The following is a 27,424-nucleotide window of genomic DNA, read 5'->3' on the forward strand; positions in this document are numbered from 1 at the left end:
CGGTACAAATGGGCACCCATGTAGAACCATTGATTTGGTATTAATAATATAACTCCAAAATCAATGTGGTTCTATGTAATACCATTGGCTTAAAGATATAAAAGATTTACTTTTTCATATGAAAATTCACAGCAGTAAAAGGCTTACATAAGGCAAATTCGGGCTAAAATTAAGGCTTTTATAATACATCTAGCATAAATACTTTAACAACATAAATGAACACAATACATGTATAAGGATGATACTAGGTCTTGTCATAATGACTTGATACCCTTTTTTTCCTGAATGGATACTCATTTTATTTCCTTGAAATGAAAATAAAAAGTTTCAGACATGAAATGATTTTGCTTTCACTTTTCATCATTACAGTATATTCATTATTTCTGTTGGGTTTTGAGTAACATCCAACACTTTAAAAGTGATTGGTAGATTTCCAGTTTGACTGGTGCAGAAACACCTGTGCAGGTAATTTTCATGCATTATTCAGGCACCACTCACTGAGTAGAATCACTGACCCTCTGTAAACTTGCTGGATAGCTCCCTCACATAAAAGAATCCAAGTTACTGGCAGGATCTAAAGACATAGCAGTTGGGGAGTGTGATTCAAATGAAGGAACTTTACACACTAAGCCTGACTTTAACTTTGAAATAAGATATACTTGATCTTAACCATTATCAAAACAAACAAACTCTCTCAAATAACTCATGCAACCTGGTGAAAAAGAGTAAATTTCTACAGTGAGTGGTATAGTTTATAAATACCTCACAGACTACTCCTGGTATGTAATTGATAGGAAAACAATAACAGATGATAACTAAAATGTCATGGTAGGAATGAGAATTAACTACATGTAAAACGAAAAATTTAAAACCAAAGTTTAACTAAAACCCTCACTTTAAACAACAAAAAGCATTTACCCAAAATGTCTATAACTTGTCTTTAAAGCTGCACACCTGCCATACAATATTGGATTTAATATACAGTAATTAACCCATAACCTACTGAAAGTGAACATTTGCCCCAGTACTGCTGGTAGCTAAAGTTTTGTATTTTGACATTGCAATCCCTTTATCTTTGACTGTTCCAAATTCAAAGCAGGACAAAACTGTTACACAAATTTTGCATGTTGTTTCAAAATATATGAATATTCTATCTCTATTATTTCAAATTCGTTATGAACACAATAAAGACTACATTTGCATATTTTGACAACTTTAATTATTAAAATTGAAACAGGTTCAGGCTAGATTAAATTATTTCATTTAAAAGCTTGACATTATTGTAATCATTTATTTTTTTCCATAAAAATAAGGAATAAATGAGGAGACGCGCTGCTTTAACAACATAACATAACAGTCACATTGATGCATCTTTCAAGGTCATACATGTACATGTTCACATGACCTGACATACAATGTTAACTCTGTCATCAAAACTTGTATACTTCTCTTTTTTGACCAACATGTTTACTTACAAGGAGCCACTAATGATTTGATGAAATAAAAACATAACTGGCTTTGTTGATTGTTTGACAACCAAATCTATACAGTATAGGTGGATTTCACAACGGTACATATACATGTATATACTATTTACAAACTTCTATTTTAAATATCATTCAATAAGAATTGGAAGAGTACTCTTTCTTTCTGTAATTAATAGCATCATTAATTTTTTTCTTTTCTTTTCCTTCCTTTTATGATATCAATCATGTTTTTGTATATACAATATATGACAAGGTGAAAGGAATAAAAGTACCTTAAATATTATCTTAGTAATGATTATGGCCAAAATCATCATAAAATATAAAGATTACATCATTTTTTTAAAATTTGTTTAAATTAAATCTTAATTTAATGAAACTAGATCTACAGTACCACATTTAAACAACACTTATAAACTGTCAACCAAAAATATTTTATTAGATGTCTTCATAGGGGTAAAATATAAAAACTTGAACACTAAACTGTAAAGTATTGAATTGATGAAATGATCCTGACTTTGGAAGGCAATTGTGGTGACTAACAAGAGCACAAAAAATGCATAAATGTAATAGAAACAAAATAATTTTACATAAAAATATCAAATTAATCATAAACTGTGGTCTATATGTTCTCTTCTGTCATAATTCTTCTTTCTTTCCTGAATCTTCTTCTTCTTCCTTTTCTTCTTCACCTTCTAAAATGACATAATATGAAAAATAAAATTATAAATAATCAATATAATTGCTATTTCAAACACATGATTGTATTTGTGTGCATTGTTTTATAAACCTGAGAATATCACGGGCTTGTTGATGAGCCAAGGTCTTTTTTCAGTCTTAAAATAACTTTGAACTTCGACTTACTGAATACTCATCAAAATAGTCAACCACAGAGATGTTTTGGTCGGATGTAAGAAAAAAACACTATAAAGCCTTATGACTTAAGGCATAAGTAGGCACAATAGAACCACTGACCATCACTGATGTAGCTTTATAGCTTCCTCACATGAAGTATACTAGTATACAGTCTTTAGTAGGATTCAAATTTAATAACAGCTATTAGGGGCAAATGGGTGCAAAATCAACAACCTTAACCACTCAGCCAAGGAGGCCTCATACTTATGTGCAAGGATGTAATAAGTTTTATTTCCTAATACGTATAGGAAGAGATGAAACAGCTAACACATTTGTGCATGAATCTTTAAATGAATAAAAACTGAAAATGCATTATTGTAGCATTATATCATGTTTAATTATATAATAAAAAGTTTTTAACAGAGCCCATTTAGACAGAAATATTTGGCTCAAGGGTATTAAAGCTCTGCCGGGCTTCAAATAAATAGTCACAAGATTGCCATAAAATCCCATCTGTGAAAACCATGCCTTATATAACAATTTATTTATAGTTTAAAATAATATACTAATATTTTTATTTAGGGTACTAATGAACAACTTTACTCAGAACGGCTGAATGACATCATCCTACTAAACAGCTTATAAAGATGGTGGTGGAATGAAATTATATAAACACTACACAAGGTATATCATTTAACATTTTCATTCTTTTTTACCAGTTAAAATACATGAAATTAATATCGCTTATCTTATAAATAAATATCTCAGAATTTCTAACAAGAGCTGTCGGTAGGACAGCATGCTCGACTATTCTTAGTGCTTGATAGTAAAAAAAATGCCTGATACAGTTACCTCCTCCTGTTTACAGGTTGGGGTCATGATGGTGAACAAGTGTGCAAAGTTTCAAAGCCATATGTCAATGGACTTTGAAAATATTTGAACTATTACAAAAACTTTAACGTAAATTCTAAGTCGAAAAAGGGGCATAATTCTGTCAAAATGCTTGATAGAGTTACCTCCTCCTGTTTACAGGTTGGGGTCATGATGTTGAACAAGTGTGCAAAGTTTCAAAGCCATATGTCAATGGACTTTGAAAATATTTGAACTATTACAAAAACTTAAACGTAAATTCTAAGTCGAAAAAGGGGCATAATTCTGTCAAAATGCTTAATAGAGTTACCTCCTGCTGTCTACAGGTTGGGGTCATGATGTTGAACAAGTGTGCAAAGTTTCGAAGCCATATGTCTATGGACTTTGAAAATATTTGAACTATTACAAAAACTTTAACGGAAATTCTAAGTCGAAAAAGGGGCATTATTCTGTCAAAATGCTTGATAGAGTTACCTCCTCCTGTCTACAGGTTGGGGTCATGATGGTGAACAAGTGTGCAAAGTTTTAAAGCCATATGTCAATGGACTTTGAAAATATTTGAACTATTACAAAAACTTTAACGTAAATTCTAAGTCGAAAAAGGGGCATAATTCTGTCAAAATACTTGATAGAGTTACCTCCTCCTGTCTACAGGTTGGGGTCATGATGGTGAACAAGTGTGCAAAGTTTCAAAGCCATATGTCAATGGACTTTGAAAATATTTGAACTATTACAAAAACTTTAACGTAAATTCTAAGTCGAAAAAGGGGCATAATTCTGTCAAAATGCTTGATAGAGTTACCTCCTCCTGTCTACAGGTTGGGGTCATGATGGTGAACAAGTGTGCAAAGTTTCAAAGCCATATGTCAATGGACTTTGAAAATATTTGAACTATTACAAAAACTTTAACATAAGTGGTTACGCCGACGCCGACGCCGACGCCGACGCTCGGGTGACTGCAATAGCTCTACTTATTCTTATCGAATAGTCGAGCTAAAAACCACATTTACTTACTATGTTACCATTAAGCCATCAAGATAGACCTTCAGGGGAGGACCCTAGATAATGTTGGTATAACTTTTGGTCCAACCCTTTTGTATGTACATTATATTCATGCTTATGATATTGATGTTAGATTGTGTAAATTAATCATGTACAAAATATGCAATAAAATATTATTAAAGAAAACATTTTCAAGATTAGAAAATTCAGTCTGATATACAAGAAAAAAATGTCTTTAACATGCCCCTATCAGCATTTTGTCAATTGAAGAGATGATGCTTTTGTAAACATTCATAAACTCCTTCTACAGTACATGTAGAATATGTACAAATTGATTCCAACAATAATAAAACATGTACATTACTGTTACAAGTATCAACTACATATAGCAATTTGATCTTTTTATTTCACATATTTTGAGTTAGCACATAATTTTATACACAACAAGACAGAAATGACATTATATTACATGTAACCCCCATCATTCACATTCATAACCAGTTCCACAATTTATACTTGCAAACATGGATATTTAGTCAACCTCTCACATATATAATATTGCACAACACTAATTTATATTCCCAACAAAAATATACAATGTATACATATCTTGTTTTACTTTTACAGCTAAACTTATTTCACATCAATGAAGTTGCACACAATCCTTTACAATATGCAACATTGATACAAATGCAAGGAAAAGTAGGGCAACCTTAGTATTCTTTAGGAAAAGTAGGGCAACCCTAGTTTTCTTTAGGAAAAGTAGGGCAACCCTAGTATTCTTTAGGAAAAGTACAGCAACCCTAGTAATCTTTAGGAAAAGTAGGGCAACCTAAGTGTTCTTTGGAAAAGTAGGGCAACCTTAGTATTCTTTAGGAAAAGTAGGGCAACCCTAGTATTCTTTAGGAAAAGTAGGGCAACCCTAGTTTTCTTTAGGAAAAGTAGGACAACCCTAGTATTCTTTAGGAAAAAGTAGGACAACCCTAGTATTCTTTAGAAAAAGTAGGGCAACCCTAGTATTCTTTAGGAAAAGTAGGGCAACCCTAGTATTCTTTAGGAAAAGTAGGGTAACCCTAGTATTCTTTAGGAAAAGTAGGGCAACCTTAGCATTCTTTAGGAAAAGTAGGGCAACCTTAGTGTTCTTCAGGAAAAGTAGGTCAACCTTAGTATTCTTTAGGAAAAGTAGGGAAACCCTAGTATTCTTCAGGAAAAGTAGGGCAACCCTAGTATTTTTAAGAAAAAGTAGGACAACATAAGTGTTCTTTAGGAAAAGTAGGACGACTTTAATATTCTTTAGGAAAAGTAGGGCAACCTTTGTATTTTAGGAAAGTAGGGAAACCCTAGTTTTCTTTATGAAAGGTAGGACAGCCCCAGTATTCTTTAGGAAAAGTAAGACAGGCCCAGTATTCTTTAGGAAAAGTATGACTGCCCAAGTATTCTTAAGGAAATGTAGGACAGCCCTTGTATTTTTTAGGACAGCCCTAGTATTCTTTTGGAAAAGAAGAACTGTCCCAGTACCCCTAGTATTCTTTTTTTAAAAGTAGGACAGCCCCAGTATTCTTTAGGAAAAGAAGGACTGCCCTAGTATTCTTTAGGAAATGTAGGACAGCCCTAGTATTCTAAACTTTAGGAAGAAAAGTATGACAGCCCTAGTATTCTTTTGGAAAAAAGGAAAGCCCTAGTATTCTTTAGAAAAGTATAACAGCCCTAGTATTCTTAAGGAATAGTAGGACAGCCAAATATTCTTAAGAAAAAGTAGGACAGCCCCAGTTATCTTAAGGAAAAGTAGTCTTTAGTAAAAGAAGAACAGTCCAAGAATTCTTTTGGAAAAGTAGGGCAACCAAATTTTTATTTAGGAAAAGCAGGACAGCCCCAGTGTTCTTTAGGAAAAGTAGGACAGTCCAAGTATTCTTAAGGAAAAGTAAGACAGCCCTAGTATTTTTTAGGAAAAATTGGACAGTCCCAGTATTCTTTTGGAAAAGTAGGACAGCCCCAGTATTCTTAAGAAAAAGGAGGACAGCCCCAATATGCTTTAGGAAAATTAAAAAGGACATCCCTAGTATTCTTTAGGAAAAGTAGGACAACCCTATAGTAAAAGTATGACAGCCCAAGTATTCTTTAAATAGATGAACTATTAAAGTAAACAAGATCCCACATGAACACAATGTAATGCCATATCTATTAATTATTACATGTAGTACATAACTAACAACATAAAGATACAGTAATCCTAATATAATAGTAATATTGACCTCAAGGTATATCAAGGTGACCTTACTTAAGGTAAAGGTTAATCATACATGATGTCCAAAGTTTGTTTGGTTTCAAATCACACAGACAATGTTAAGGTCAATTTGTGACTTTCAAGCTGCAGGAAGACCCCCTCAGGTGCCCCTTGGCATTCTGTAAGCTTGCAGGACAGCTTTTCCACATGAAAGTCCAAGAAGAGGTTCAAACTCACAGCACTGACTGGCAAGTTAACTGAAGTTGACAACCTTAACTAATGGACCATAGAGGCCCCACGACATGCAATGGAATGCATAAATATCCAACCATTTCATATAAATACAGACAAGTAACAATAAAACTTAAAAGGTATACAAAATAATTTTGACATCATCTCTTAATATTGATATTAGAATTTGAGAAAAACAGATATTTTGATGTTTTTTTTTATTTATTTAAATCCACTTTAGTCTTCAGCCATCAGATATCATCTTGCAGTGATTTTAAATAATTAGACTTCCCATAACTTGTCTTAGTTGTTATATAGCTGAAAGCCTTTCATTTGAATGGATTATTTTGCCAAATTTTGCCAAAAAACAATCATATACATTTTTATAATGTCAATGTCACATACCAATTTCCCATGAAAACATTGTTTATTCACGTTATTTCTATGAAAAAAATTCTTTGATCATTATTATATGAACACACTTTAGTTTAAATGTATATTGATTTTTCCAGACATGTCTGACAGACTGGTTCTTCAATAGTCTAAAAAACCCAGACTGTGTAACAGATTTTTGTAGAAGACTGACAACAGTTCTATATGGTAATGACAGGCACAAATTTCATTGTTATTCTCAAAATGAATAGAAATTGTGTAATCTCCCAATGTTTCAAATTGTTACCACAAAAATACACTGCATGTAGTTCTTTGGTTTTCTTATGTCTAACGTTTCTTATGTCTATTTGGTCCAGCTTGTAGAATTTATTCTTACATCATTTCATAATTTTCACCACAAAATGTATACCATTCTCAAGATTAATCAAGCTCTTATTTAGAATAAATGCTTGAGCAAAGGATTTACGTAAGATGTTACTATAAATAGATAACGGTACTATAAATAGATTTATCACAAAGCCTCATGTTGAAGTCCAAACCAGTATAGAAACACTCCAAATACTATAGATAGACAGAACACAATAATAAAGTTCCACTGCACTATAGATCCACACACATAAAACACTACAATCATTCCTAGTAACAATAGTAAGCCTGGCTTATCTTTATCTGCTATTCTTCCTTTCTTCTCTTTATCTTTACTTTTTGGAGGTTTGGGGGGATCTGAAATACAGACCAAAATATTTGTTTTGTCCGAATTAACTTCAATTACAATTTCCACTTTTTCCATTTATTCATATTCAATAAATGCAACAAGTGCAGACAAAGATCAGGGCGCACCTCAGCGTTGTCTGATCATGGTCTGCACTGTTTACTATTCAGTCAATTCTTTTTCAGTCAATTCTTTTTTAGAAATTTTCCCAAAAAATGCAAAATGTTTTTTTTCCACAGATTGAATGTTGGACAAGTCTATTTTCGATATTGAGTGGGGTAATTGTTTAATTAGTTGTGACCATGTACTACATAAGCTGTCAGTCAAGAGCCAAGTCAGTATGTACAGATATGTTGCCAGACCAAAATTACAAAGCTAGCAACCAAATTAAGTATATTGATACAATGTACATGTTTTTTGATATTTGCAATACATGTATACTAATAATGGAAAGTTCCAGATTCAAAGCAGGACAACCCCATAAAACAAATTTGACTGAGTAAAAAGTTAAAACAACTTCTCAACATATACATGTCAATCAATGATTTCCATTCAAGCAGATTTGGGCAATACAACATAACAAATATGAAAGAGAAAAAGGAGTATATCATGCAATAAAATAATTGTAAAACCTAATCTAATATACTCACTTTCTATCAAAAGAAATAATGTACTATTACTACTAACAAATAAAGATAAACCAGGCTTGACTAGTAAATAAATGAAAATAATAAATGTCCTGTGTAATGACAAACTAACATAGCAACATAAGACTTCTTTAACAACCTTACAAAGCTGCCAAAAAATAATTAACTTCTTGATAGATAATGCGCCAGGAAATTAATTAGTATGAATCAATATCAGGCAAAATCTTGAAAATTATCAACACAGAAAAATTAGGATGGGAACCATAAAAACAATAACCCAGATGTTCTAAAGAAACAACCAAGAGTTAACACAGAAACATGCAGAAAGAACCTAAACAATAACAACAACATTAAACTATGTCAATATGAAACCAACAGTATCTGTATTAAATCAAAATCTATTCAACAATTTTCAGGATTACTTAACTATCTCATTATCTTTTCATATGTTTAAGAATTAGGGAAAAATTATTATTTAATTGTAAAATTTCATTTTTTCATTTAGACAGCCTTTACAGAACAAATATTTCAAGAGAATGTTTCTTACACCCCAGTTACACAGAGCCATCGGTGATTGATCGGTAGTTTTTTTAGCAAAATTATGGAGTGAACCGAATACAACGTATTTAACACCGATATCACCTATTGGTCACCTGTTTTCCACCTATCAAATGCTATTGGGGAAAGATAAGTTTTATCCGTGAAAAATTACCGATTGGGATTTTTAAACATGTTTAAAATTCTCGATCGGTGAAAATATTTTACAAATAACCGACAGCAACCTATATCACGAGATATGCATGCTCTTAATCACCGATATCGCCGATCGGACAAAGATAACCAAATATGAATCACCAGCCATATCTGACGGAAAGTGTTTAACCACTGGTGACTAGCTATCAAACACCGATTAATCAGCCTTGTGCCCGATTTAGCTCCGATTTACAAACGATAAAAACCGATAATATTTCAGCATTTTTATCACCGATCAAACCCTGTTTTAGTTTGCTTTCTGTCACTGATGGCCGTTTACACAGAAAACCAGAAATAAATTCACGCATAACAACCGATCATAACAGCGAGTAAATTTAAAATTAAATGACCGATTGGGGACCGACCGTCTGTGTAACTGGCCCTTAAAACAAAGTAATATATGTTGACTTTTTTTTTTACTTTTATGTTATGATTACTTATTCATGCTATGAGACTTGTTGGAATATGACCATTGCTTAGCACAGACCATTTCTTCCAGACACTGATGAGACAGTTTTCATTTAGTTTTACAAGTACCAGTTTCTTATCCTGTATTTGTTACATGCATAAATAGTCTTCTGCTAACTGTGACCATGGCAGACATTATTTGAGACTAAATGACAAATGCCAGCCCCTTCAACAATCGTTGAAAGATGCTGGTAGTGAAATGAAACTGAAGATTCAAGATTAGTGAAAGTCATGTGAAATATCAGGTACGTAAAAAATACTGACAATTTTATTTACTTTCATATTACCAGTAATTTTATTGGAATTTGATGATATACAAGATAATGGTTGCATAAATGAGGAAAAAAACTGGTAATGCAATTTCTTATTTCTTTGTTCCTCTGCATACAAGTATATAATAGAAGTTTTAAAAGTTTATGATGCGCCCTCGTATATGAGACTTTATAATACTGCATGTTTGTAACATCACTTTTCATTGGATAATCATGACGTTTATATAGTTTAATTATAAACGACTGCTGTCAATTTTCTAAGAAATCTCACTTTCTTTCTCTCAAAAAGGAAGTTTGCTGTATCATAAATTGGTTATAGATTTTCCCCGGACAGATTATATGACTGTATATAAACGGTTGTTTGCAATATATAGTTCCAAACAATCATTTATATAGGGCCATATAACCTATCAAAAATCTTTATAACTAATAATGTTACATACCTTTTGGTTTAGGTATACAGGTCTGACTTCCGACATCGTATATAAGATCACCTTCACATTTACACTCGTAACTTCCGTCTGTGTTCTCACACGACTGTTTCTCCCCTGTACACAATGTCTTATCTAACTCGCATTCATTTATATCTAAATTAAAGCATTAAAAATAAACTGTATATTCAATAGGATGATCAAACAATTATCTATAACTATATGATCCCTAAAGTTCTTAAACTGGGTTTAATATTATATACATTAAGAAATTATATCATTTTATAAATCCATAAAAAGTTTTTTTTAAAGAAATCTAAAATTCTCTAATGACCTGAAGATTTAAGACTGAACAATTTAAAGAACATGTATTTTTTGCAGCTATTTTCACATAAATCTTTCATGAATGATACTAATAGTAGATATTTTCTGGTAATTTTAATCTTACCTAAACAATTTTCTTCCACTTTGTTAAAACCTGCTTTACATTCTTCACATTTATTTGAACCATATCCATGGCAACCTTTACATGACCTATGACATGTAGCGCAATGATATGACCCTTGAGTGTTAGTACAGTATTGAGTTTCTTCACAAGGAGTGTTCGGACATTCGTCTATATCCTGGCAACCCTCGGTTTCCGACGCCTCCCATCCAGCCTTACACTCATCACACCCCTTTGGCCCCGCCTCCCAGCAAGTTGATTTACAGGAGGCGTGGCAAGCTGTACATTGGGTGTGGGTATCATTTTTACTCTCCTCGAAATATCCATCGACACAATCATCACAGAAATCACCTTGGTAACCACTATCACATTTACATTTTCCTGTTCCAGTTCTAGTACCTTCTCCCTGGTAAAATATCACAGATTATATATCAACATAATACACTTTTAAAACATATTAATACGCTTAGGACGAAAAATTTCTTGATAAAAAAATCCTCCCAGTCAACTTATCTCAAAGTAAGTGTGCATATTGACGAGAAATAAAAACTTTGAGAAAATTATAAATTGAAGCACATGTCAAATGTAAGTCTAATCAACAAAAACACATTCCATGGAAATTTGCTTCCTTTTCTGTTTATGGAATGATTATATGTTTTAAAGACAAGAAGTAATAAACTGTTTCAATTCAAAATCTACATTAGAATAATAAAGTTGATATTAACCATTCAGAAAGTTTGCTTTTTAAGATGAACATGTAACACGTTTCACCATATCTTAATAAGTTTGGTTCACTTGACAATTATATGATATGATGCCAAAAAAAAATAAAATTCCTAAAAACTAAATTCTGAAGGGAATTAACAACAAAACCTAAACTTACATCACATTTACCATTCCCCTTGCAAGGTCTATCTTTCCCACCCTTACATTCAGTACACTTTGGACCATATGTGTTGCTGGGGCAACATACTGAAAGATGAAAAAAAAAATTTACTTCAATTATAACCTTAATTTCATATTGACTATTATTATGTATATATTTAATTTATTGACAATATTTGATTAATCTAATGTATTTTTCTTTGTACAAACAATTAAAATGCCCTAAAGTCACAAAAAAAAAGCATAATTTCTTGGAAGCCTACTTATACAACACTAATGTTTCATTTTAATCAGACCTATGAGTGTCCTTCGCCCAAGTTTTTTGTTAATGGCCCAATGTAATACTCACAATATTAACAGAATAAATCATATGATCTCTGTACAACTCACTAAGTTATGCTCCTAAAAACTTTGTGAAAGGAAAAATGAACACATCAAATTTCCTTTAATAAGAGTGGTCTATAATTATTTTCAAAGTTTTAGTTATATGTTGAACAAAGATAACTTATATTAATCTTAGAGACTATTATATAAGTAAAGTTTATCTTCAATTCGTCAAGCTTGTTCTTAAAGAGGAACATCAATCTCTGCCAAACCATCTAGGGCTTGTTTTTATCAGTATACATGTATGTATATGTAAGTTTTGAAGTTTAAAACAATAAACAGACTTACCTTTAATTTTATTTATACATAACCACTCATGCATATCAGTATCTTCATTTTTAGCATGTACATTAAACCAGAATTCCTCCATATCTTCTTCATGTTTCTCCAGCATAAAATGACACTGAAATTTATATAGGCTTTTATACAATCATGCCCTTAACACTGTAAGTTTCTTTAACTGACTATAAATCTGGACATAGTCATTCGTTATTTTAGGAAATTTTGCAAAATATGTACTGACTTAATAGCCATCAGTGCAAATGTGCCAGCTGATCTTTGTCTGCACTGGTGGCATTGACAAAATCTGTTTATACTAGCAGGCTAAGAGTTGTTAATGTGTGCTTCTCAGCTTAATGAAAAGGTATATCAATGTCATTATATTAGATTTTAACTTCACTTTTACTCTATACAACTCTTTAGTTCCTGAAGTCTGTGAGTAGGCCTTAACGCAATTTATGAAAGTAAAATTCCTGTTACTTTGGACTTTTATCTAAAAACCCTGGACATTAACTTAGTGCAATAACTGATTAATTCCTATTAAATTTAGAAGGACTTCTTCTGTTACTGCACTAAGGTGCTGCCCAATGTGTTATAGACCAATTTCTAGGTGAGCACATCTTAGTCTACTGTTAAAAAATAACATTAAAAGTTGACAACTAATTACAACTAAGTATGAAAATTTCTACACAAACACTGACAACAGACAATGTAATAGCATAAACATTTATAGATGATACAATACCTCCTTACTGTCATGCTTGCACAGATAATTCTCCCAGATCTCCACTAATCTTGTTTCACTGAAATTCACATAAAAAAAATGTTCAATAGTAACTTAAAAACTAAAATTTCAAAAATAAGCAGATTCATCGGCTGAAAGATTTAAAAAAAACATCAAAAAAGTTAGGAAGACTAAATTTTCTAACAAATGCCAAGTTGTTGTAAGATTCACAAATAATGACAAAATTCTAAAAATAAATGAGATGCATACCAAATAACGCAAACCTGATAATTATGTTGTATCAATAATAATAAAAAAGCAACAACAACAACAAAAAAACACATTTGAATATAAGAATAAAGTACCTGTGAGCCCATGTTCCAAGAGATTTTTCCTCCCATCTTGTATTTCCTCCACCAAAATTAGATTTCTTTGTTTTCTCAAGACCCTGTTATATGTAAGATAATTAGTAAAAAATGACTTTCATCTCCAAATATTTCTATTCAAAGATATGCTTGGTATGGACTCTTCAATTAGTCAAAATAAAATTTGAGAATGTCAACTTTACAATGTAACTTTAAAAGGACTCTATTGTTGGTGTTTTTTGACTTTACGAGACTGGAAATATTTTTTCAACAATTGTGTACCATTTGATGTACTTGTGGACCAATAACTAGTGTCTAACAGCATTAGACTCTGTATCCAAAGGTCTGGGTTCGAATCCCACCCTTGAGATACACTTTAGGCATCCTCAGTCCACATTGGCTACGATAACCGTCAGGAAACCCAGGAAGTGGTCATCTTGTATGATTGCTGATTGTTGCATAATGTCAAAAATGTTCTGGAAGCCAGAACTAGCTAAGTCCCCAATAACAGAATAGAGTTAGACTAAAAATAGGATAGGAGCATCACACGAAATACAGTATTCTAGTATAAATTGGACAAGGTGCTTGAACAGTTAAATGCTAAAATCTCGCCTTTTCACCCATCTGTATTTGTCTATTTTGTATGGTGGCTGATTTGTGCCCTTTGTGTTTTCGCCCAAATATCCAACCAAGAGCTAAGTCGAGAATTAACAAGTAAAAATGGCTGGGACGCTGAACGAAAAACACGCTAATTAGCTGGGCATGGGGCGAAGTTAAACAAATAAGACTTCCCCCCATGGGGTTGCAGAGCTTAAACAAGCTAATTAGCACCCCCATTAATTAGTGTGTTTTCGTTCCATGCCCCATTTATTAGTTTGTTTTCGCTCCACGTTCCCATTTTAACCTCTCAATTCTTGACTTTTTGCTTGGCATGGTCGCGGGGTGAAAACACGCTAATATTAATTTTAATTATTAAACTGCCCTGCGCCCTCACTTATTAGCATGTTTTCGATCCGTGCCCTCGCCATTTTAATTTGTGAAATATCGATTTTACGCTTCGCGGGATCGCGGAGTGAACAAAGCTAATTAGCAGTGTCAGGGGGCGAAGTTTTATTTATCAAACTCCATCCAGCGCTCCCACTTAGAAACGTGTTTTCACTCTGCGAGCCCTGCTGATTTATTTCTTAAAACTCGCTCCGCTTCCCCATCAGGTTTTATTTCTTAAATTACACCCAGCATTCTGCTAATAGCTAGCGTGTTTCGCTCCGCGCACCCACCATTTTAACTTGAAAATTCTCGACTTTTCACTTGGCGGGTCGCGGGGGGAAACACGAATGGCACAAATCAGCCACCATTATTTTCTGATCATGATTTCTGCAAGCGTATAGAGGTACTGCTGCACCACTGTATTGAGTTAGATAAATCCAACAAAATAAGGGCATGATGAGATTTGACATTAGAGGGAAACTAAATCAAACAAATTCTTTAGATATATAATCTGATACTTACCTCTTTAAAATTCTTAACAATGTCTTTGCATGTACTGCACTTCTCTTTAGATGCAAAACTTGTGTATGGACAAACCATTACAAGCACCAATGAATAGACAACACAATTAAGAACCACTTTCTTTAAATTCAAAGGCATGATTTCTCAATTTTTGTAAAATTTATGACTGAAAATCAACTTAAAATTTGAACATCTACTCAACTTATGGTTTTTAAAACAGTTACCAAATACCGAAAAAGATAATTTTATTGGTAAAATGTCTAAAACACCAGAAAAATTACATGACAGACAAAACAGTCCATGTTGTCATTGTTAATCACCAATGAAAATCCGACACGCCTTCTTACCGAGCCTGCAATTCAAGGGAGACTACTCTCAGAAACCAAAAACACGGAAACGGAAACAAAAGCCGGTTATTTGATCGCCTTTCGTTATCATCGTTAAGTTTGTTTGTTGACACGCGTCGTGGCAGAAATATTTGTTTATGCTTGTTTGAATGTTGTGTATCAGATTATTTTTTGTAAATTGAAAATAATTCTAGGTAAGATTTCTGAGTTACCATCAATATTGAAATTTTTTGATATTCAGTTTTTTACCAAGAATTGTGCGATCTTTAAATGTGTTTAAACACTGAACTGTCAACTGTCAAACTTTGGTCTGAAATGTCAAAATATTTACCCAAAAATTATGTGATGATGCAATGCAAAAGTGTATTTACTTAAACAAATTTGGGCTAATAAGTCATCCAGTGGGATGTCAGTGGTAAATTATATTTCTTTTCTACCAAAAAAACAGTGGGCTCATTTATTAATTTATGAAAAGTCATCTTGTTAGGTTAATTGGTAGAGCATTTGTTTGTGAATTGGGGCAATTCAAGGCCGGATTCATAGTTAGACCCTTATTTAATTTATTTTAATACGGGAAAGTCAAAGGCTTAATTTATTTTAATACAGGAAAGTCAAAGGCTTTGACTTGCCCGGCGAGAGACAAGACATGTACATATTTAAAAGGAAATCAAATAAAAAACGATTAAATAATATATACCGTATTGTTTCTATTTATAGCCCCCCTTCTAATTAGCGCCCCCTGGGTGAAAAATGAAAAAAAAAATTCTTACCTGACTTGAAAATTTTAATATCCGAAGTGTATTTAAAAAAATAAACAGAAAAAAACTAACTGTTGTAACTTCCAAGTAACATTCAACTTCCAGTTTGAATGCATTCGTGTACGTTTTCTTAGAAGTGCAACCTTCCATTGTGTATTGATTAAATCATTAAATCAAGTTTTTTTACACACAGGTAAACTGATGTGTGTTACGTCATAATTTCCCGCCAGAGCAGGAAAAATCAATACTTGACAAAGTTTATCTCGGTCAGCAGACTACCGTATTGTCTACAATAATTTTGTGCTGCTTATTTATCGTATGTGAACAATGGGTTTATATGACGAAAATAGTTGGGAGATTTTTGGATATTTTTAAACATAAAATTAATTTTCATTTTATGCAAATGTGCTTCTAATTAACGCCCCCCGTTTCCGTTTTTGCAACGCCCCGGGGCGATAAATGGAAAAAATACGGTAGAATTCTATACCTGACAATGAAATTCACAGTGTCAGTTCTAGTTGGGCACCACCATTTTCAATGTAACTCAATGATAATAGGCGGGGTATTACGAGAACAGTTGCAACCTTTCGGATAAAAAATAATCTTCGAGTGTTCCAATTAACAGAAGTGGTGCATGAAATACCTAAAGACTCTTATAAAACAGAAAAATGAACCAACTCCACCATTCATAGGCTTTGCCTAATTTTGTATTAAAATGAATTAAGGCAAGGCCTATGAACGGGGAAGTCAGTGAAAAAATAGTTTATTGTTTCATTTTGAAAGTGGCATTTGGTATTTTATGCACCCCTTCCACTTTCACTGGGAATACTTGACGATTATTATTAATCCGAAATGTTGCAATTGTCGTTATTGGAATACCCTGCCTATTATCATTGAGTTACATTGAAAATGGCGGCACTGGACTAGAACTGACACTGAAAATTGCATTGATAGTTATAGAATTCTATATATTATTTAATTGTTTTTTATTTGATTTTCTTTTAAATGACAGTTCTCTGGTGAATTCAGAAGTGCTGACTGCCATGATCTAAAAACCACCTGTGAATTTGTAGTATATTACTGTATCAATTATAGACATAAAGGTCTGTCCTAATAAACATGGCACAGGTCAACTAGGTCCAATATATATTTTAAAAAAATGGAGTGGCTGTTATATCTGTCAGTTAAGACATACATATGTCCCCTCTTCTTTGCCTGAACAATAACTTTAGAAGGATGTAACTTCTTGATGAAACATTGCCCATGTTCTTATCTAATTATTTACATTACAGTCTCTTGCATGAATTATCATTATTTGTCTGCACTTAAAAAGTCTTTCAATTAATTTAACATCTGATGAGAATTTAAACTAGCTACACATTGCATTTTATATAGATGTTTCAAAAAAACAACCTTTAAGATATTGAATTATCTTTTTATTGATGAATATTTTAATTTTCTTGCAGAATTACAATGAAGGCTTTAATTTTGGTTGGTGGATATGGCACAAGGTTGCGACCTTTGACACTGAGCTGTCCCAAACCACTAGTAGAGTTCTGTAACAAACCTATGTTACTACATCAGCTAGAAGCATTGGTTGAGGTATGTTTTTTTACATGTTCTGTTTACGCACAATGTTTGTTAAGATATTTTCTTGGCATTAATAAGTTTGGTAAGGGTTAAATAGATAAGGTCAAGGTTACAGGGATGGTAGATTATTTAATAATCTGCCACAGACAAAGGTTTTTTCCTCTCAGCCTGTGGATCTTGGAGCCATGATTTTGAATATGTTTCCTCATATGTCCGTCTGCTTAGCTCAATAGGGAGAGAATCAAATTAGTAATCTAGGGATCGCTTGTATGATCTTTGGGAGAGGCACAATTTATCCATGACAATTTATTTCAGACATTGAGTCTAATGGTCATTTGTCTAAGAAGCCACATGGGATACAGTAAGTAATCAGTCACTTGCAGAGAATTTGATAATTACTGGTTAGTTATCCCAAAAAGCTTATTGGGGTGGATTAGCTGCAAGATATGATAAAACGTGTTAAAATCAGAGTTAAAGTCTTGGAAAACAAACAAGCATGTTTCTTAATGTTGCATCAGAATTGATTAGTTCAGGAAGCAACCTCGAAAATGATAAATATAAGTTTTCGGAACTTACTTTAATTTCGAGCTAAAATAAATGTTTGAGCTACATAAGGTTGAATAATGAATATAGATATTATTTATTTCCACTTAAAGTTACGAAGAAAATATAAATTGTAAAAAGTAAATACAACTGTAATGTTTGCTTGGAATATTGGAAATACGTGGGAGTGTTATGTAGACAGCTGATACATGTTTTATATACACATGACTGTACAAATCTTTTTTTTTAATACAGGTAAGGTGTGGTTAATAACTTATACCTTACTGCTGGATTTTTTAATGAAATAATTTGGTCACAATTGCCCTTAAGATATTGAATCCATAAAATCAGTAATGCAAGCAGAAAAGATGATTTTAAACCTTTGGATTTTGAAATATATTTTCTTTGCTTTCTTTGTAAGAGTATGTTTTAGAATGAACTTAAGCATTCTTCCATGGCTTTTGATAGGTGAAATAACTCACAAAAGTAATATTGTGCCAAAAATGGTTAAATTTAGCCTTAGTTAACTTTTAACACCTTCTCAGATAAATAATTTAAACATACATGTACACAGAAAAACCTACAAATATAGAATTTTTATTTGTGAAATATATATTTGAATAAATTGTTAATTGAAAGTAAACCATGAAGTTTGCTCATGCCAGAAATTAGACAGAAATTTTCCTAACTTTTTTGTCAAAATAGATTTCTAATTTCTGCTTTGCTAAAAGAAAAATGCACTGTATTTTAAGCTCAACTATTAGTATTTGAAGAAAAGGTACCTATCCATCTTGCACTAAATTTAAATATTTGAGAGTTAAGAAATTTCCTGGTTAAGTTTTTACATGCAAATTCTGTCTTCACAACCACTGGAGGTATTCACTTTTACTGTCTGCCATATATATATATATGTATAACTTTATATATTTACTTTTAACGTCTTGCTTGCATCTTTGTTGTTTTACAGGCAGGAGTCAGTCATATAATTCTAGCTGTAAGTTATAGAGCAGATCAAATGGAGAAAGAATTAAAGTCTGTCGAAGAAAAGGTAAACTTACTTAGTGAGAGAAAGATTTATTGACCTCTTAATCTCTAATCTTAAAACATATTATGCTTTTAGTTTTTTTTCACCAAGACATTGTTGTTACACATCTACATGTATTGATTTGGTTTATTAAACATATAATATGAATTTAGTATGTATGTGATAGAAAAAACAAGCCATATTTACAAACAAAACAAAAAATATATACGAGGTATGTTCAAAAAGTTCGTGGATTTTTGCTGTCATTTTTTACTTCGTTCATAAAAACACCCTTAGTGGATATGAATCGAAAGAGTGTTATAATTTCTAAAAGTAAGATTTACTTTTATTGTAAACTTTTATTTCCTTTACGAGTTATGTGCACTTTAATAACCATGGCAACGCAACATCGGCGCACGCCGAAATTTTCATATAATGTTTAAATATAAACAAATGTTGAAACAAACTGAATGATTATTTTATGAAGTAAAATACAAGTAATCATCTATAAATATTTAAATGACATAAATCTGAAAATTTACGTCGTTTGGACGTTGAATAGCTTAACAAACAGGTTTTGAGCAGCAGTAGACAGACGGGTAAGTTGGGAAGTATAAAGCCCGTTTAAAAGCTAGAAATTCGCTCTTTCGGAAATTTTTACCAATAAATGTGGGATACCCCTTTATGTTTTTATGAGGTGATTAAATTAACGAAGAACAATGAGTTGGCGAGCAAGACTCTTGGTTTCAGGTCGCGCAACCGATCCAAATACGGCAAATACATGCTCACAGACAGAAAGAGCAACGGATAATTTCGGCAAATTGTTAGGACGTTTGTAACGTCAACTGCAAAAGATCTACAGAAGTCCAGACATTATGAAAGTTTTGCGAGATGTCCGACATATTTAATTTCTGCATTCAAATCCGACAAAACAATTTAATTTAATTAAAATAATATTTTATTTCATTCATCAGGATATATGCGTATTTACAATAAATAATTGTAGTTATTATTTGTATTACGTGTATTTACCCTGGTCCGTTTGATAATGAATGCTAGCCGGTGTTCAGTAGATTTACCGCATACAATAATTGTCAGTTGATAAAATATTTTTCTTTATCATTGATAATCATATTGTTTAAAGATCGGACGAGGGCGGTTTCAAATTGAAACTATAAACTAACAATTGAATTAACTTAATAACACTGTCCGTTAAGTGTCCAAATTACTAAAAAATCCCGATAAAGAGCAAAAAGTATGCGGCACTCGGACCTTTATACGGAGAATGGAGCGAAAAGATGACCACTTTATATTTCGGGTCATCATCACAAACAGAAAAATGGTTTTGGTATATGATCCGCAGATATTGAACACTAAAAAGAGTACTTTCAGAAACAATGACGCTGGTAAAATGTTTGATTTATATTGCGACGTCACGAACGTCATTTTGTTTCATCATCAGCGTGCGCCGGATTGCGCACCCCTTGTGATTTGTAACTGTCACAGATTTGTTATTTGTAAACATATTGTATTGATTTTTTCACTGTTTATTAAGGACATATTTTCATATATGTCTCTTGTAAAATCATTTACGCAAATTAAAAGATGTGAACAGTAGAGCCGCAGTCCACGAACTTTTTGAACAGCCCTCGTACTTCTATTTTCTAGCAAAATTAAGTTTAATAAAGTATGGAAAAGGTTTAAATGGAACTTGTGTTTCCTATTTGATAAGGAATTCATTGACATTATAAAAAAAAACATTTTTAAAATCTTTGCATGCTAGCTGAAATAATTATTTGTCTGGGCCACTAGGATCAACCTACATGTATACCACATGTACACCACCTGTACATCACATGTACATCCATACAGTCTGACCGGGCACTATACTGTTGGCCGTTTTATTTGAGCTTATATGTTATATTTAAATTCTTTGAGTCAGCTTTGTAAGGTTCCAAAGCAAGTGAAGACGGATAAATTCAACACATTTTGAGAATAATTTTGATTTAAATTAACTGCCAATTAAAACTGAGGTTAAACAGGTCAAGTGTTACTAGAACTATGTGTAGCAAATATTGAAGTACATTGTACAGTTGTATGATTGTTATAAACATGTTTCATTGATTAATTATCAGTCAGGATTAAAATGAATATTTCAGCTTGGAATAACTATCACTATTTCTTTGGAAACAGAACCTCTTGGAACAGGTAAGAATTAAAACATTCCATGAAATAATATGATATTATTATAAAAAATATGTTTTGTTTATTTAAACTATATTTTAACATAGATAGTTGTTACAAATCAGAGACAAATGTTTAGAATATGCAATATTGATATGAATGTTGTAAGATATTTATATTTGAAGAATTTTTGGTGTTTATGCATAAAGCTCTTCAAATTTAAGAATTTAGAAGTGATTGAAATACTAGCATTTTATCCCAGTTTCATTAGAAAACAAGGGAAAAAAAGATTTGAAAGACAAGAATCAAGAGAATAAAAAAACATCTAATGATGCATAAAGAAAATAAGAATAGAATAAGTTAAAAGGATTAGATACCCCAGAAATATGTTCAGAAAATTCCACCCATTTTAGAAATGAGTATACATGTACTGTTGAGGTGCCAATAGAAAGACAAAATCTCTTTACCCAGTACTTATTAGAAATATTTTACATATTTGAACTTAAAACTATCAAGTTTGTAAAATTATTTTTTAGTAATGAATAATTATCTGATTGACTGAGTTGCAGTTAAATTATTCATATCATCAATATTTAATTATACAATACAAATTTTTTTTCAGCCGGACCCCTTGCTCTAGCTAGAGAACACCTTACAAAGGACAACGATCCATTTTTTGTACTCAACAGTGATATAATCTGTGATTTCCCATTTAAAGACATGATCAAGTTTCATAAACATCATGGTAAACAAGGAACTATTGTTGTAAGTAATAGTTAATAAGGAACCATTTACCTCACTGAATATCTTAAATTATTATTTATTTATTTATTTAACTTGCCCAGCTTTCAATCTGGACAAAACCGTTAACCTTTTTTTAGAGAAAATTTCAAAACAAGTACTCACTGAATAGCGAACAGTACAGAACCGTGCTTGGACAGCATCTTAGTCTGCACTGGTCTCATGGAAGGAATCATTTACTGTCAGTAGGCTATGGTTTAAGTGATTTGTCAATATTACTGTTTGCTCATTGTCATGTTACTCGAATAACCTAAGATTTTTCCTACATCTGTACAGCAGAATTTGCTTTGTGATTAATACATCTCTCATTAGAACATAATCAATTAAATGTATGTTATAAAAAATCTCAGTCATTGGGAATAATTTTTTGACAAAAGACATTATTTCCCTTTTTGTAGCACATTCAATGCCTTTGATTTTACTTTTTGTTAATCTGAAACTGCTCTAACAAATCTATACTATTGTTTGTAAAGAGCTTGTGAATGATTTCTAACTATTTATGAGTCAAATAATAAATTTGATGTTTGATTTATAAACTACTTTATTTTATTGTGATCAGGTAACAAAGGTAGAGGAGCCGTCCAAGTATGGTGTGGTCGTTTATGATGTAGAGTGTGGCAGAATACATAAATTTGTAGAGAAACCTCAAGAATATGTCTCCAATAAAATCAATGCTGGAATGTATATGTTTTCACCGGCAATGTTAGATAGAATAGAGGTATGTTTTTATAGTTACAACAAACAGTTGATCAATAAGTAAAAGTTGGTTTGAAAGTTTTTTTGTATATTTCTTCCTTTGCAATGCCACAATTATAAAACCAGGCCAGTCTATTTCCATCATTGCTACATGACCAGGCACTGACTACATTTGTTTCTTAAATCTGTTATTTTGCATTTAAATTCCCTATAAACTCAAACTGGACCATTTCAAATTAAACCCTTAACTTGCAGAATTTGTGTAGTCAGTTTGCCCTACCTTGAATTTGGCATAGTCCATTTAAAGTTTAAGGGCTTTCAATATCAAAACAGAAAAAATGATCTATTTATAGACTGCACAGATAGGAAGGCTGGCCTGGCTCTATATTGTTGGCAAAAACCAGTCTTTACATCCGTGCAGTTTGACCGTACTCTATACTTTTAGAAAAGAATAGCAACTCTTGGTTCAAGCAGGCTATGGGTTAGAAATTTAAAAGAATGACAAGATTATAATTTCACAAATTCATTAGGATAAAAGTAACAGAAACTAAATATGTGGTATTTAATTACAAAATAATGTACCAGCCAATGTAAACTTACAGAATAGTGGATATTATAAATGTGTTTATTGATAAATACCTTTCTTTTTGTCTGATACAAACATAGAAGATGATGTTGATTTTGATTTTCAGCTTAGACCTACATCAATTGAGAAAGAAGTGTTTCCAGACATGGCAAAAGATGGAGAAATGTATACTATGGAATTACAAGGTTTAATTTTAGAATGTTGACTAGCATAACACAAAAATAAACATAAAAGTATTTTCCATCCCAAAAATAGGAGGATATTTGTCTTCTTAAGTAAATTATCAGTGTAACTAGGCTGTGAATCTTGTGTCAGTCACCACCATTTTTCTTCAACAATTCCTTGAACTAAACTTATACAGTAATATCCACCCAATTTGACTTTGTTTGCTTGATTATTTGAAGAATACAGAGAGCTTTTGTACACGCCTTACCTAGGGATAGGTGTTTGTGTTACCATAACACTTCTGTTAAGTTTTAATGTGTAAGTTGTTATCTGAAATACTACTGAAGTGAATTTATTAAAACTTCACACATTTATTTGAGAGTATGATAGGAGGTCAATGTCTAAGGTCCATAACTCTAACATTGATTTTTCCAAAAAAATATGGCCCTTTTACATAATCAAGCTTCTTGTGTTACTATCAAGCACTGAGAATAGTCAAGTACGCTGTCATACTGACAGCTGTTGTTATGTAGCATGTTCAGGCTACTATGATTCTGAGCATTCTTAGAATTATGTACAGTTTTGTATTGTTTGGGTTATGACTTTTGGTTCATTAAGAATAATTATATGATATTATATGTATTAGTATAATTTTGCATGTTCTCTTATATTGTATAGGTTTTTGGATGGATGTAGGTCAACCTAAAGATTTTCTCACTGGTATGTGTATGTACTTGACCTCGTTAAAAAAGAAGAGCTCCAACCTGTTATATAATGGTGAAGGTGTTGCAGGGAATGCTCTTGTGGTATGTTATATCAGATTTATTTAAATGCGATAGGCATTGATGATACTCAGTGGCTAAATGATGTCACCGAGTTGGAATCACCAGATCTTCTTTGCTGAAGACCCGATACACTGGGCATGCTTGTACCAGCAAACATTGATAGACTTCATCAGACATTTTAACTTCCAACCCAATCTAAACATTATATTCTGGAATGGAAAAATTATATGTTTGAGATTGTATTAAGAGGAATTGAGACTTAAATTGTGTAAAAAGTTAATTGCATCTTATAAATAAGACAAAATCGTAAATATACTGGACTGGGTGTATGAAATTGAGTTAGACAAAAACATACTAGGGTTATTCTCCAAATAATAGTTAAGTATGAAATATTTAAAAGGGAAGTCATTTTGAAATTGTGCTTAAGTGAGTTATGGTTGTTTGGCAACTTTGAGGTATTTTGACAGGAAAGAGGCAGTTCTAGGTAAATCAATCATAGTTTTGAAAAAAATGAATCATTTTGTCATTAATTATAATGTTCTCTATTTGCTTTTCTAGGATCCCAGTGCAAAAATAGGCCATAATTGTAGAATAGGACCTAATGTTACAATAGGACCAAATGTTGTTATAGAAGATGGTGTTTGTATTAAAAGATGTACAGTTTTAAATGGTGCTCATATAAAATCACATTCATGGCTAGATTCTTGTATCATTGGATGGAAATGTGTGGTTGGTAGATGGGTAAGTGAATTTGTATAAATTGCATGACATTTATTTCTTTATTTTATTTTCTCATTTAACTTTCCTTCAACATTTTTTATATTATTTTGATTTGGTACTGGATAGCACACTGTGAATATTTAAAATTCAATATTTTTTTTTTTTGCAGAAATTATTTTTGTCTACAATTTGGCCTTACGGCCTGTCTCAAAATAACATACATAAGTGACAAACCATGTGTATGTTTGTTGAGTTTCCTGAAAAATACCTTAATTGGGGTGTAGATTAATAAAAATTGCTCTTTAGTATTTTATCCATGTAGCCCGGGTCTCCACGATACCGGTGTACATATTTTATACAAGGTGTTTTTCATATAAAAATTTACTGACTTGAAAAAAAGAAGGAATAAACAACTTCATTAACATTTAATCCTCTTAAAATTACATTACAGAGTTCTGTTACTCTGAAATTCTCGCTCATTGCGAATGTAAACAATGGTCGACCATTTTGTATGACGTAGTTAAACAGACTTCATGCTACCGGTGCACTGGTAAAAATGTTATTTATATGGAAAGCCATTGCAGTTTTAATAGCAAATATATCATTTTAGCATTCTTGTATTCATATCTGAAAAAAAAAACGCGTAAAAACAACATAAAAACGTGTGTTTCAATAATTTATTGTTCATCTTTTATGACTCCCAAGGGTCTCTGTTTTAGAACCTTTTCCTCCCAATTACAGGTGTATATTATACCATGTGGCTGGATTCAAAAATACCCCTTCACTTAATTTTAGTGTTGTTGTGATTGTCTGGTCCTTTTGTATCATTGAATCAATTTTATTTCTATATGACGAAGATAAAATATCGATATGGCACTGTACACATGCTCCCTTAAAAGACTGAATGAAACTGACTTTTTAATTTTCATAAACTATTTTATATGCACTAATGGCTTTCCATAGATTAATTTTTTCCCGCCAAAATGATGTCAAAAGGTCAAGTGACATGTAATGGAGGTTGAATGACGTCAGCACCTGTGATTTTTTATTTTCTTGGAAAAAAAATGTGTTTTGTAGAGAGACTAATTTATGCAATGGAAAAATAGGATAGTAAAATAAAAATAAGGTAGGATATGTGAAATATTTCCTTCAGAAACTCTTGAAAATGTTTAAAAACTTTGAAATAGCCAATATTACTGGGAGCATGTCAATATAAACACTCGGTAGGTGGTGTTGACAAAAATATCGCGAGATTTGTGAATATACCGGTACCGTGGAGTCACCGGTATCATGGGGTTCGAGTATATGTTTATTTTGTTTTCTCATTTTAAATTTTTTTAAATCCTTTAAAGAATTGTTACATGTTTTCAGGTACGTATGGAGAATGTCTCAGTACTAGGGGAAGATGTTACAGTGAAAGATGAACTTTATATAAATGGTGGTAGAATTTTACCTCACAAATCTATAGCTGACTCCGTGAAAGATCCACAGATTATAATGTAGTGCTCTCCACATTGAAAAGCATTTAAAGTGGTTGACCAATTACCTATCTGATTGGGCAGTGTTAAGCATGACATCATGTAACAACACATCTCATTGGTTAGGCATATAATTAAAATTGTGTGTTTTGTTTTTTTATTCAAAAATATAATAATTCATTATAATTTACAATTTGAACTGAAACGAAAGTAACTGCTCTTATTGAAATATGCAGATGATAAAACAAATGTGATTCCTATACTTGTGTTTAAGGGTACCCTATATTTTGTGTCCATTTTAACAGTCATATAAAACAATACTATGCAAATATCACTAAGAATGATCTATGTACGTGTATCATTTTTGCTGAGTCATTTAAAACCATATATTGGGGGTTTATTCAGTTTCATAGTCATGTAGTTAAATATTTGCTCAGGGTTATAAATGCTTAAAGGTCATTGTTTTATGTTTACTATAGACTATTCTAGCCACTATATTTCATTGGTCACAATAAGTAAAAGCTATTTGTATCGGTCTCTGAAATAGCTTTTTTTATCAGTCTCTGAAATAGCTATTTTTTTCGGTCTCTGAAATGGATAGCTATTTTTCATCAGTCACCACACTAAAGGGCTACATTGTATTTTACGTTGGTCACTTTAATAAATAGCTATCTTGAAAATATTAAGAAAAATAATACTGACATTTCAGATACATAACAAAGTAAATTACTAAGTGGTGACTATATGTTATAAAATGATTAAATCAAACAATAACTGTAACTGCGAGTGTAACCAGCGTTTCTCATTCCTGGTG

The 27,424-nt window shown here is 32.0% G+C and overlaps 2 protein-coding genes across 3 annotated transcripts; one reads left to right on the top strand and one right to left on the bottom strand.

Annotated features, from left to right (window-relative positions):
• Nucleotides 1–1,737: 1,737 nt before the first annotated feature.
• Nucleotides 1,738–15,306, bottom strand: LOC132750329 (cysteine-rich with EGF-like domain protein 2). Of its 2 annotated transcripts, none has more exons than XM_060740288.1 (8): nucleotides 14,934–15,304; nucleotides 13,425–13,507; nucleotides 13,081–13,138; nucleotides 12,345–12,459; nucleotides 11,671–11,759; nucleotides 10,791–11,193; nucleotides 10,355–10,498; nucleotides 1,738–2,179 (listed from the first exon to the last, which is right to left on the bottom strand). In XM_060740288.1, the coding sequence occupies exons 1-8, from the start codon at nucleotides 15,069–15,071 to the stop codon at nucleotides 2,124–2,126; spliced, it is 1,086 nt and encodes a 361-aa protein (XP_060596271.1). In that variant the 5' UTR covers nucleotides 15,072–15,304; the 3' UTR covers nucleotides 1,738–2,123. The 2 variants fall into 2 exon arrangements, with proteins under 2 accessions (XP_060596271.1, XP_060596270.1); XM_060740287.1 differs by lacking the exon at nucleotides 1,738–2,179 and adding an exon at nucleotides 7,060–7,782 and having other exon boundaries at nucleotides 14,934–15,306.
• Nucleotides 15,307–15,329: 23 nt separating this feature from the next.
• LOC132750330 (mannose-1-phosphate guanyltransferase beta-like) lies at nucleotides 15,330–26,686 on the top strand. Its single transcript, XM_060740289.1, has 10 exons — nucleotides 15,330–15,474; nucleotides 17,505–17,640; nucleotides 19,139–19,219; nucleotides 21,355–21,403; nucleotides 22,002–22,144; nucleotides 22,740–22,898; nucleotides 23,569–23,647; nucleotides 24,306–24,433; nucleotides 24,971–25,153; nucleotides 26,504–26,686. Exons 2-10 carry the CDS (start codon nucleotides 17,512–17,514, stop codon nucleotides 26,633–26,635), a joined length of 1,083 nt encoding a protein of 360 aa, XP_060596272.1. The 5' UTR covers nucleotides 15,330–15,474; nucleotides 17,505–17,511; the 3' UTR covers nucleotides 26,636–26,686.
• The last annotated feature ends 738 nt before the right edge of the window (nucleotides 26,687–27,424 follow it).

Source organism: Ruditapes philippinarum, unplaced genomic scaffold, assembly GCF_026571515.1.
Source record: "Ruditapes philippinarum isolate M1 unplaced genomic scaffold, ASM2657151v2 ctg3574_1_1_1_1, whole genome shotgun sequence".
Taxonomy (NCBI): domain Eukaryota; kingdom Metazoa; phylum Mollusca; class Bivalvia; order Venerida; family Veneridae; genus Ruditapes; species Ruditapes philippinarum.

Excerpts from the sequence above, each read along its gene's own strand:
- LOC132750330 (XM_060740289.1), top strand. The coding sequence starts at position 17,512 with ATGAAGGCTTTAATTTTGGTTGGTGGATATGGCACAAGGTTGCGACCT. Across the intron at positions 22,899-23,568 it reads CAATGTTAGATAGAATAGAG|CTTAGACCTACATCAATTGA; the intron begins GTATGTTTTTAT and ends TTTGATTTTCAG. Across the intron at positions 23,648-24,305 it reads GTATACTATGGAATTACAAG|GTTTTTGGATGGATGTAGGT; the intron begins GTTTAATTTTAG and ends TATATTGTATAG.
- LOC132750329 (XM_060740287.1), bottom strand. The coding sequence starts at position 15,071 with ATGCCTTTGAATTTAAAGAAAGTGGTTCTTAATTGTGTTGTCTATTCA. Across the intron at positions 10,499-10,790 it reads AGTGGAAGAAAATTGTTTAG|ATATAAATGAATGCGAGTTA; the intron begins GTAAGATTAAAA and ends GCTTTAATTTAG. Across the intron at positions 7,783-10,354 it reads CTGTATACCTAAACCAAAAG|ATCCCCCCAAACCTCCAAAA; the intron begins GTATGTAACATT and ends TCTGTATTTCAG.